This window comes from Poecilia formosa, unplaced genomic scaffold (assembly GCF_000485575.1).
Source record: "Poecilia formosa unplaced genomic scaffold, Poecilia_formosa-5.1.2 Scaffold200, whole genome shotgun sequence".
NCBI classification, from domain to species: domain Eukaryota; kingdom Metazoa; phylum Chordata; class Actinopteri; order Cyprinodontiformes; family Poeciliidae; genus Poecilia; species Poecilia formosa.
This window is the reverse complement of record NW_006800139.1, coordinates 293,947-306,221: the sequence shown is the minus strand read 5'-3', so window position 1 is coordinate 306,221 and position 12,275 is coordinate 293,947. Positions and strand designations below refer to the sequence as shown.

At 36.7% G+C, this 12,275-nt stretch overlaps 1 protein-coding gene across 3 annotated transcripts; it reads left to right on the top strand.

The window, feature by feature from the left end:
- Positions 1 to 900: 900 nt before the first annotated feature.
- trim101 (tripartite motif containing 101) lies at positions 901 to 12,080 on the top strand. 3 transcript variants are annotated; one of them, XM_016679018.1, is made up of 12 exons: positions 901 to 1,140; positions 2,441 to 2,635; positions 3,897 to 4,069; positions 5,243 to 5,423; positions 5,493 to 5,588; positions 6,414 to 6,491; positions 7,216 to 7,371; positions 7,536 to 7,558; positions 7,658 to 7,782; positions 8,301 to 8,716; positions 10,435 to 10,564; positions 11,380 to 12,080. In XM_016679018.1, exons 1-11 carry the CDS (start codon positions 916 to 918, stop codon positions 10,519 to 10,521), a joined length of 1,755 nt encoding a protein of 584 aa, XP_016534504.1. In that variant the 5' UTR covers positions 901 to 915; the 3' UTR covers positions 10,522 to 10,564; positions 11,380 to 12,080. The 3 variants fall into 3 exon arrangements, with proteins under 3 accessions (XP_016534504.1, XP_007566899.1, XP_007566898.1); XM_007566837.2 differs by having other exon boundaries at positions 1,030 to 1,111; positions 2,444 to 2,635; XM_007566836.2 differs by having other exon boundaries at positions 1,030 to 1,111.
- Positions 12,081 to 12,275: the final 195 nt, after the last annotated feature.

Here is a 12,275-nt window from a genome sequence, read left to right as displayed (position 1 = left end):
CAGCAGCGTTTTTGTTTAATTTATTCTCTCTGTGGCGTTTGATTTTTAGCCGGTGTGTGAAGCGGATGTTTAGAGTGTTAGCCCTGCTGTACATACACAGCGCAGCTTGTAGATAGGTGGAGGCTTTTCTGTTTTTAGCATGGACTCGTGTTTTTACCTGTCGGCCGGAGATGTATGGAGAAAATACATGAAGTGTCCGATGTTCTGTTGGAAAATAAACAGCTCTGATGCTTGAATTCCTCACTGTGTGTTTTATTAATGACTATAAATAAAAGGGAAAGAAATGTGGAGACTAATTCCAGAAATTTGTTCTAAAGATTCTGCAATTTTCTGAGATTAAAAAAAAAGTAAAAAATTTGCTAGAAAAATTTCAGATTTTGAGATTAAGCTCAGTTTTCTAGAAAAAACTTGTGAATTTCATAGAGTGAAAGTCTCTCGCCTGGAATGTTAGCTGGAGATCAGCAGCCCTCCCAAGCCCACTAAGGGACAAGGGTGTTAGAAGATGGATGGATGGAGTGAAAGTCGAACCTTTTCTTGAAAAATTTCAGAAATTTTCCAGAAAAAAATTGCTAGCAAATTGACTTTTGAAGCAGGTTTTTTGAACATTTCTTGGACTAAAGATTTGAGCTTTTGGACAGAAATTAACTCCTTTTATTTTATCGATGCTGCCGCTGTTTTCCCTTTTGTTCATATCAACACCAGAAAAATTAATTTTTTGCATTAATTTGAAGAGTGTTATTTCTTCTGCAAAACTTTAACATAAATACGTTTCACTTATTGCAAAATCAGCCGTTTGGTTTGGCAAATATGATAATTCACATTTAGCACCTTTTCGCAGGACGTTAAGGGTGTAACAGAAGATGGAGCACAGCATGGCAGGGTCTTAATCTGTCCACATACCAGCCGTCTCCTCATATGGGGTGTGTGTGTGTGTGTGTGTGTGTGGAGCTGAAACCTGACTCCAACACACACCAGTCCGAACCCCAGTGTGCATCCTGGTTCTGCTGCTGCTGCGGTCCTGAACAGGCTGCGGCTGAGCAGCAAAGCTGTGGAGGGAGAGGAGGACGAACCGGTGAGGAAGAACCGGACCCAGGAAGAGAACCGGGCTCAGGTAGGAACTGGGCTCAGAACCGGGCTCAGGTAGGAACCGGGCAGATTTCTCTCTCCGTCTGGTTTCACGCTGATGGCGCCGGCCTTCGTTGAACTTTTGCTCCGTCTATTCTGGGCGGCAACACAACTGAGAGTGACCCACTAACCTGCAGAAGCAAAAAGATCTCCGTCGAGCTTCACCTTTAGGTGGCGGCCGGCTATTTAAAGTCCAACTGCTTTTGCAAAAGTGCAACAAAAACAAGAATGAAAAGTTAAAATGTAGGCCCACCTTTCTCTCCTTTTAATGTTTTCATCCTGTTTGATTTATGTAACTGAATATGTAACTTCTGACTTTATCAAACTGTAAGGAACACAACCCGGTGTTACGAAAACTAACAGCAACAATTTAGGTTATTTAGCTTTACAAGAAAATTCAAGTCATGTTATTTATAAATTCACCAGTTCAAGCTAAATATTTAACTAGAAATTAAAATATGTAGTTGAAAATCTAAATATTTAATTTGCTAAACAACTTAGTGCTAAATGTTTAGTTGCTCAACTAGATATTTAGTTAGTAAACCAAATATTCACAAAGTATTTAGCTACTAGGCCAAATATGTAGGTCAAAATATTTAGATTCAAATTAACATTTACATAGCAAGCTAAATATTTAGCATCAAACTAATTATTTAGTTATCAAGATAAATATATAGTTTCAAACTAAATATTCAGCTACAAAGCTGTATATTTTGCTTAAAACTAAACATTTAGTTTGCTTGTTAAATATTTAACTTGCAAAAAAAATATTTAGTTAGCAAGCTAAATATTTAAATTGGAGCTTAACATTTTAATCGGAGCTAAATATTTAGTTGCTAAACTAAATATATACGTTGTTAAATATTGAGCTTGAAACTAAATATTTAACTTGCTAACTAAATGTTTAGCTTTAAATTGGATATTTAGCTTCAAACTAATTATGTAACTTGATATCTATTTAGTTTGTAGCTAAATACTTAGTTTGTAAACTGAATATATAGTTTGCTAACTAAATATTTAGTTGGTATTCTAAATATTTTATTAACTAAATATTAACCTTAGATTCCTAAATAAATATTTGTATGTAAATATTTAAATCGTAGCAAAATATTTAGTTTGTAAACTAAATATTTAGTTTGAAACTGTGATGTTAATAAATTAATGAACAACATGGTGATATTGTGTACTTTTTTTGTGTAATTTTACTGACTTCTCAGAGAGCATTTCTGCAAATCAACCAAAAGAGAGAAGGTTTGGTAGATTCTTCATGTGCTGCTCTGATTGACGACCAATAAGCTGAACTTCCTGTCCTCAGCAGCCGGTTGCCATGTCTCTGTCGGCCGACCTGAGCTGCCTGCAGAGCAGCCAGGGCGCGGAGCGCGAGGCGGCGCTGGCGTCGCTGGAGAAGCAGCTGATGTGTCCGATCTGCGCCGACATCTTCAGCAAGCCGGTCGTCATCCTGCCGTGCCAACACAACCTGTGCAGGAAATGCGCCAACGAGCTTTATCAGGTCAGACACGCCGCTGTTTCAGCGCCGCATAGCAGGAATAACACACACACATTCACGGTGTGTTTGGATTATCTGAGTCTAAACTGGGACATGATGGTGGTTAACTGGTATGAACTGGTGTGATGGCAGCAGGAGAACCAGCTGCCGTCACCTGGATGAGCCGCTGTTGTTCCGACTATGTGAATTCCTGGAACCCAAAATGAATCCAACCTCAATGTTTACTGCAAAACAGGAGAAGAAAGAAAACAAGTTAGTTTTTCAGTCAAATTTGTCGCAGTTTCAATCTTAATATTTAATTAAAACACTAAATATGCAGTTTACAAACTAAATATTTAGTTTCTGAACTTTCAAGTGTCTCTTGAAACTTACTGGAAGCAGAAGTAAGAAGTCAGTTTATATATAGTTTGAAAGCTAAGCATTTAACTCTGATCAAATTATTATGTTTTTAACATATCACTAATTACTTCATTTGTAAACTAAATATTTAATGACAAACTTATTTTTCTTAGTTTGTTAATAGATATTTAATTCCAGACTAAGTATTTAGTTAGTAAACTGGATTAAAATCTTCCTTCAAACTTATTGGAAACAGAAGTAAACACAGTGATTCGAACTAAACCCTTAATTTGAAACTAAGAGTTTAGTTTGTAAACTGAGTACATAGTTACAAAGCTAAATATTTAATTATAAATTAACTATTTAGTCTGTAAATAAATGTTAAACTATACAGATTACTTAGTTTGTAACCTAAATATTCAATTACAAGGGGATTATTTAGTTGGTAAAATAAATAGTTAACTCCAATCTAATTAGTTTTTAAACTAAATGTTTAGTTTGAAACAAAATATTTACCTTGCTAATTAAATATTTAGCTATGAAGTAAGCAACTCTGAATTTATTTTGTGAACTAAATATGTAGTTTGGGACTTTAGTTTAACTAAATATTTAGTGAGTAGACTAACTATTTAGCTTGCTAATTAAATATTTAGTTACTAGCTAAACATTTAGTTAACAACTTGCTAACTAAATAATTAGTTTTGAGCTTCATATTTAGCTCCCAGCTAAGTAGCCCTGAGCTTATTTGGTAAGCTGAAGGTTGCTAACTAAATAGTTTGAAATGGTGTCATTTATTAATTAGTTTTTTCCAACAATCGGCGAAATAACCCCAATTATTAAGTTTTACAAACAGCAGCCTGTATTAATTTCTTGACCAAACATTTCAGCATCATTTTATTTATTTACTTTTGTTTTCTATGTGCAGCCATCTTTGTTCCACGCCAGAACCACGATGCTTGTGAACAGCGGCCGTTTCCGCTGTCCGACCTGCAGACACGACGTGGTGCTGGATCGCCACGGCGTCTACGGCCTGCAGAGGAATCTGCTGGTCGAAAACATCATCGATATCTACAAACAGGAGCTCAACCAAATACCAAGGTGGAGGGAATCCACTAAAAATAACAGCAAAAAACTCTGGGCTACGTGACACATATCCGATGTTTTTTTTCTTTTGCGTGGTCATTCTTACTGCCAAATATATGCGACTTGTATGTGATCCCCGTGTGATCTGCAAACAGCCTGAAAGTGGTCCGCATGCGCAGTAGAGGGCGCAATAACGTCACTCACAGAGCGTGCTCACTGTTTTGCCAGCCGCCATAAAAAAAGAAGAAATGCTCCATGTTTGCGGAAGTAAACATAGATACTAATGGTGCAGCATGTCTTACGATTTTGAAATAGTTTTCCGACCGGAGGCAGCAACTTAATCCTCTCCGCCATGGTTGTTGTTTTTCTTCCCGCTTGCGCTTATCAGGACGCAGATTAGTGACGTATGTCGAGTATCAATGACGTTAGATAGGCTGAAGGAGGCCTGGCCGTACAGACTCAGGTCACATTTGAAAAGATCGGATATGTATCGGATAAAAAGCGGCCTGGGACCCGTTCGAAAAAATCTGATCTGTGTTGTTCAGACTGTCATGAAAAGATCAGATACATGTCGCATTAAGACAAAAGAACAAAAAATCAGATTTAGTAAGAGCTGGGTAGCAACTAGCTACATTTACTTGAGTAAATTGTTTTGAAAAAAAAATTACTTTTAGGTGAATTTTTACTACACTGTACTTTACTTTGACTTTAGTAATTTTATCATGAAGTATTTCTGCTCTTACTGGAGTAAAATGTTTGGATTTTCTACCCACTGAATGAAACGCAAACATGTTTTAACCAAAACTTCAGACACAGACTCACATCTTCAGTTTTTGTTTGTTTGTTTTGTTTAAGTTTCGCAAGTTTTTTATTGAAAGAAACTGATTTGGAAAAAATATATAAATTTCAACTGATTTTTTGTTATTTTTATGAATTTTGGTCCTTAAAATACCAGAATTTCCACGTAACCTTATATTTTGGTCCATCTGATTATATAATTTTTAAATATTGAATGATTGATCATTTAATCAGTTCCTCAGTACACGAGCAGACTTTTAACCAAATACTTTTTTCTTTTACTTTAGTAAAATATTTGGGTTTCTACCCGCCTGTGGTTTCCTTTGCAGTGTGAACGCAGCCTATTAAGGAAAGTGCCTGAATGAAGACGTGTTGTATCTTCCTCTCCAGCCCGCCTCCTCTTCCTCCTCCTCTTCCTCCTGCTGAGGCGACCTGCTCTGATCATGAAGGTGAAAAATTGAACATCTACTGCCTCACCTGCCAGCTTCCCACCTGCTCTTTCTGTAAAGTCTTTGGGGCGCATCAGAACTGCCAGGTGGCTCCTCTGACGGACGTCCACCAGCAGAAGAAGGTGAACCAAGCCACCATATTAGACGCGCTTCAAGCTCCACGTCGTTAAAATAAATGTTTTGTTTTACAGGATGAGCTCAGCGAAGGCATCAGTTCTCTTGGGGAGTTTAGAGACAGAGTTCAGGCTCTGGTCAGTGACATAGAAGACACCTGTAGAGCCGTGGAGGTATACAAAGTGCTTTACATCATAAAAACATCATAAAACTAGCAAGAAACTTCACATTCTGTCAAACGCCATCATCAAATATGTTGATTAATGTTCCAATTATTATTATTATCAAAGGCAACTCTAAACTACCACAGTGTATTAGGGCAATTGCAGGTAGGAAAAACAATGGAGGAGTAAATTCCTGCCTAAAATCCCTGAAATTTTGAGAATAATCTCAGAAATATTTCTGAAAAAACAGATTTTTTTCGGAGTTTCAAAAGTTTAAAAAATGCTTGGAAAAATTCAAAAGTTTTGAGATTAATCTCACGAATTTCCTTGGAAAAAAAACCCCTAACATAGAAATTTTCAAAAGTGGCAAATTTTCAACTTTTGAAACTGAGAAAAATTCCAAAAGTTGGAAATTTCTGAGTTTTCTCTGGCAAATTTTTGAAAGTGTTCAACTTTTCAAAATTTTCAAGACAAAAGAGAAATCCTCCAACTGCTAAAATCTGACGCCACTCCATTTTTATTTACAATTTGTGAAGAAGGAAGTCACGCTCAGCATCTTCTTCAGAGGTTTTTGTGCCGTTTCCTTCAGTGATGTTTGCTGCAGCGCCCCCACAGGCAAAGAGGGGAACATGTTTCTCAAACGGTTTGGTTGGTTTGACTCAGGAAATGTAACAAATATTTCAGTTTTGGTTCCCAGTCAAACCAGATCTACTGGACTATCAGATGTGAAAACACACTTAGATTCGATAAAAACTAACAAACTTATTGTACTTTTAATAAAGGATAGTATGAAATGTCCTTTAATTCCCAGATTTATATTTTAATTGTGTACAGGAGAGCTACAAGACCCAGAAACAGAACGTGTGTGACAAGTTCAGCAGCATGTTTTCCATCCTGGAGGAAAGACGGAAGGTCAGAATTGGTGTTTTTATCTGATTATCATCACTTTTATGCAACTTAACATTTGTTTCTGTGTTAGCGCCACCTATATTTATCATTACAAAACACTCACTGGCTGACAATTAGTTTATATCAATACATACTCTAAATATCTATGAGTAATTTTGTCCTTACAGTGCAAAAACACAAAATCTTACCAAGTAATTTTGGCCTAGTTTCTAGTGCAAATATGTTAGTGCACTTCAAACTAACATAAGTAAGTTTTCATCAAGAGAGAGGAGCTCGCTTTCAGCCAATACTTCGTCAAAATGGATGGAAATGAACTAGTTTAACTGGCAGATTATTTCACTTATAACAAGATGTTTTGCTCCTTGCTACAAGTTAATTGAACTAATGGAGGCAGAACTGGGTTGCTAGGTAACGGGCTGGGCTAGGTAGGTGTTGCTAGGCAACGGTGCAGGGCCAGTTTGATGCTGTAAGTAAATCTGCCAATGGAACTAGTTCTTTTTTCATCAACATTAAGGAATTATTGACTTAAAACAAGCTTATGGATCTCACTGAAAAGTTGCTTCTGTGTTAATTTTGTATTATTTCAAGAGTATTAAGATATTTGTACTAGACACGAGACCAAAAATACTCTGTAAGGTTTTGTGTTTTTTGCAGTGAAACTGTTTGTGCTTTAATTGAAATTAAATAAATGTTTCTTCTTCTTCTTTGATTCTTATGATTCCTGAAGGCTATGACACAACAAATGAGCTCTGAAGAAGACGAGAAGGTAAACCACACCCAGATGCTGATGCGTTGCTATGGCGATAGCATGGAGGCCAACAGGAAGCTGTTGTCAAGCGTGGAGAGCAGCATGGAGGAGCTGGATATGGCTGCGTTTGTTCAGGTGGGTCAGGTGAAACCGGCTTTTCATGTAAGAAAGACTGTCACCGTTGAAAATGTTTTTTTCAGAGTATTATATAGCATTTTTTTCTGTTCTTGTCATGATTAATCTGAATTATTACACATATTTTCTCTCTAATTTCTTTTATTGTTTTCATCCTTTCTTAGAATTCAAAAGAATTGATCTCTAAGTAAGTATTAGAAACAAAAGAAAGCTTCACCTCGTTATTTTTTCCCTCTGTACATGCTATTTCCTTTCTTCTCCTTTTCATCTTCCTCTTCCTCTGCAGAGTGATTGCAGCATCCAGCGCCAGTCCATCCGAGACTCTGAAGCCAGGCTATGACAGTCTGAGTCTCTACAGATTTAATTTTAGCAAACAGGAAGAAATGCTGAGGAGCATTGACTTTGACAAAGGTGAGCAAAAAAACAAAAGGGGAAGGACAAAAAGAAAACTTCTTTTCTGAGTGTAAGAATAACAAGATTTTTCTTTGGGAGCAAAATTAGGTAAATTAAATTTAGAAATTGATAAAACCAAGGAGAAATATGATAGTTAATTGCATTAAAATATATTTCATCTTCAAAAACATACTTAAAAAACTCTTTTAAAAATATTACTTGCTCATATTAGTATCCCATGTTAATATTTCTGTAATGGCCAATAATAAATATTTACTGATATTTTATTTTGTTTCTCTACTCTGGACACTGAAAGAACAACCAAGCTGAGCAAAGCATGAAGCTGTTAGCATGTACAGCTAACGTTTGTTAGCTTGTTCATGAACAAAAACTGTAGCTGTTAGCATGTACAGCTCAAATTTTTAATCTACAGACTCCGTCAGCACTTCACAAGTCACAAGGAACTTCACCAAATAACATTAGGATTTAATAGAGATGTATTCAAAGAACCACTGATTATTGTATGTTTTCTCTAGTTGTAGAAGACATTTGTGAAGAACCAGAAGTCAGTCCAGATCCAGAAGAACCCAAAGGACCTTTAATTCAGAACACAGAACCAGAACTATGTCAGGAGCCGTTAATCCCGGACCATCATGCTTTGGGAGAGCCGGCTGAAGAGCCACTTCCACCTCCCATCTCTCCACCAGTGGAACCATTACAGCTTGATGAACTGGCAGTTGACCCAGAGCCTGCAGCTCCTGGCCCGGCGGCCGGTTCTTTAGAGTCTGCTGGAGAACATTTGCAGCCGGAAACTGATGGTCCAGGTTCCGGTGACGTTGGACCGGGTCAGGTTAGGGTGGAGAGAAAGGTGGAGCGGGTTGGGGCCGAGGCACGGCAGCCTGTGAGAGAGGAAAGCTTCAGGAAAGACCAGGAGGGGATGAACACTCAGCAGGTAGGGCGTCAGGTCCGGTTCTGGTATTATTCTGTTATAGAACTGGCCCGAACCGCACCCGTCCTGGTGTAGCTCCTTCAGTCAGAGGTCCGTTGAACAGTGGCTGTGTTTCCAAATGTTTTCAAAACTTTGCCAATATTCCACTAATGTCAAAAAAACATAATTCTCCAATTGTGTTTTTTTTAAACTAAATTAGAAACAGAATCAAAATCACAAGTGAAGTTTGTTGAATAAAAAACACGCCGCACCATCATCCTCCTACTACTTCCTGTTGTCGTCTTTGTCGTTTCCTCCAGTAGTAACATCCTGTTGTTGATCATGTGACTCGTGTGATGTAAAAGAAAAACAACTGAAAAAAAGCCAAAAATGTATAAAAATACAAGCATTTTGAACTTAAGGTGAAAGAAAGAAATCTGTTCTGGCCAGAAATACTCAAGCAGCAGTTTTAGCTTCACTTTGTTCAAATTCTGTAAAAAAAAAAAAAAAAAATCTCCTATTAAGCACCTTTTACCTTCAAAGTATTTATTGGTTAACCAAAAAAATAATCACCAGACCAGCCCTATGCTGAGTTGATATTAAGTTTAACTGCTCTCCTTCTGAAAGACAGATGGAGCTTTCCTTCAGGTGATGGAGCTCAAAGCTGTTAGCATAGCATTAGCATTAGCATTAGTGCTGCACTCTGGGAAACCCTGCCAAAGGGTAAAATTTCAGAGCAGGTGATATGGCCACGGGGGGATTCCCCTTCAGCACATCTCGGCTGTTACTTAAACCTCAATCTGGAGGAACCGTCTGAAACCTCCAACAACTTTGTGCTCTGTAAACCAGGGATGAAAAAATAATTCTCATTTTGGCCCAAATCAAATCATGATTTGATAAAACTTCCTAACAAACTGTTAAAATAGTAATAAGCAGCTGTCTCTGTGTTTGGTAAGTACTTCTTAAAGGTGCAGTATGATGTAAAATCGACTGTTGTTTTAGCTTTCCATCACGTTATGTTTTTCCCTAACCAAAAACAACTTGGAGTGTTGCTTTCATTCTTTCATTCATATTTGAGAAATCCTTTAATCTCTTTGGCAACAATTCAGCTGCGTAAAACGCCTCTCCTTCAGACTAGCTAGCAGCAATTAGCAAACACCTGGTGGAACTGCTGAGCTCATTAGTGCTCAGTAAGAAGCTGGTGAAAAACGTTAAAGGGTTAACAAGGGAGCCATGTTGGGACGACTTCCTGAAGGCGAAGCTTCAGAAAGAGCTGGAGTTTTTAAAGAGACAGATGTCCAATTTCAAGCCATTAATTTACAGTCAAATTTATTTTAAGTCATATTTGACCTATATAGCATTTTTGTAACTACTGAAGGGAGGGAACATAGTTATTTGATTGTTATAAAATGTTGTTTTTTCCCTCAAATTTTCAACTTTGCAAACTCAGGAACTTTCTTGTTTTTTTTTTTCTAGAAATTTTGAAATTAATTAAAAAATAAAATAAAATAATGTCCTGGCAAAATTTTCAAACTCAGAAAATTCGGAGTTTTTCCTAGAAATTGTTTCAGATTAATCTACAAATGTCCTTGTTTTTTCGCATAAGTTTATTTCTTTTTCTGTTTTCTATTTTCAGCGGCTTTAATACGCCGTTGCAGTCAAACTCGCTTCATCATTATCGTCATTATTCGTTTTGGGTGTGCTGGAGCTTTGATAATGCTTCCTTCCTGTTGTCCCTCCAGATTGTCACACTGGTCTTCTACCTTTTGGCCTTGCTGGTCATCCTGCTGAGGTTCTGGTCTTACATCGGCTGTTTTATGTACTTATGAACCCAGAAGAGAGAGACGGACATGAATTAGCGCCTCCACGCAGGTCAGATCGCGCTGCTCTTCTTTTGCTGTTTCATTGCCCTTTACTGACACCCTGTGGTTAAATTACGGAACTACAGTTTACATTTCAGACTGCGGCTGTTGGATTCATGAAGCATTTCTGCAATGACAGAAAAACTAATAAAAGCCCAACAGGAAGTCATAATTACGGATTTTGAAGCGATAATGTCGACTTTTAGGGTCAATTTAATTTCCCTTTGGGCTTAATAAAGTATTTTTTGATTTTAATTTGAATAATTGTGACTCTGTTTCTCTAAAGCAGGCTGTTTCTGTATTTCATAATCATGACTAAATCATAATTGTTAATAAGAATCTGAAAATTATGACTTTAGGTGTCATAAATATGACTTAGAATATCCGAACTACTACCTCTTAATTATGACTTTAAATCTCAAAATTATGACTGAATATGATCATTTTGATTTTGAATATTAAAACAATTGGGACTTTAAATTTCATAATCATGACTTAGAAAATCAAAATTAGGACTTTGTATCTCAAAATTATGTCTGGATCTCAGTTATGTTTTTGAAAGTTTAAATTATGACTTCCTGTTGGGCTTTTAGTTTTTTGGCTTCCTGAGATTTAAATACTAAAATGTAATTGTACTACTTAACGTTACCATAGAAATATAATAAAATAGCTCATCTTAAGACAAACATTCAGAGCTTTGCAGCATCTTCTATTAAAAATAATAATTTCAATGTTTGTAATCGCCCTAACAACATGCAGGAATGGCTTAAATTTATTTACTTATTTATTTTTTTTATTTTATTTTATTTATTTTTTTTTTTTCAGAAGAATACAGAGAACCAGAGTTGTCCTTCCTCCGGTTCTCCTCTTCATCCTCCTCCTCCTCGGCTCTGGTCCCGGTTCTTGGTAGATCCAGTTTCAGCTGCAGCAGGAGAGGAAAAATGAGGCACATTTGCTTCGTTCATGATCATTTTTAAAACCCAAAGTCCCACAGGAAGTTATTTTCTGTATCATTTTAGCTGTTTTGATTTGCTCATTGCTTCTTGTTTTGGTCCAAACTTTGGTCTTGGTGTACAAATCTGAGTGTGTCTCAGTACATTTAGGTTTTTTTTCTACTAGCTTGAATTGCTGGATGGAGACTTTAGAACAAATTTGGAGCAGATTTGATCGTGTACAACATTGATTTGTAGATTCTTTTTGGGTAAAAACATAAAGTCACGCGTTTCTAATCTCAGAATGAGTTAAAATATAAAGACAATCCCATCAAAACATGTCTCTGATGTCATCTATCCACGCAAAGTTTTAGAAACGAATGTCCTGCAATGGTTGGAGGCTGCAGCTTCCGGTTTGGGCGGCATGCTTTCAAAATAAAAGCATTGAAATGTCGCCACATGTTTAAGTAGTAAAACCAGGATTTATACTTGACAGTATGTCAGAATGTTTTAGTTCCTGTATGGAAAATAATCTGGGAGGGACAAACTTTTACAACTTTCCAATTCAGAGGAGCAATAATAAAGTTTTTAGATCAAATTTGTATGAAAGGTGATGTTTTTCCAGAGACTTCCTGGAGATAAATCACTGATTTATCTTTGTTTTCTTTTCTTGAATTCATCCATAATATTTTAAAGCATGTCACATGGTTTATCTAATTTAACATTGGGATCAATAAAGTATTTTGAATTTAATTGAATGCCTTAAGAAGTAGCAAAATACATAAATTC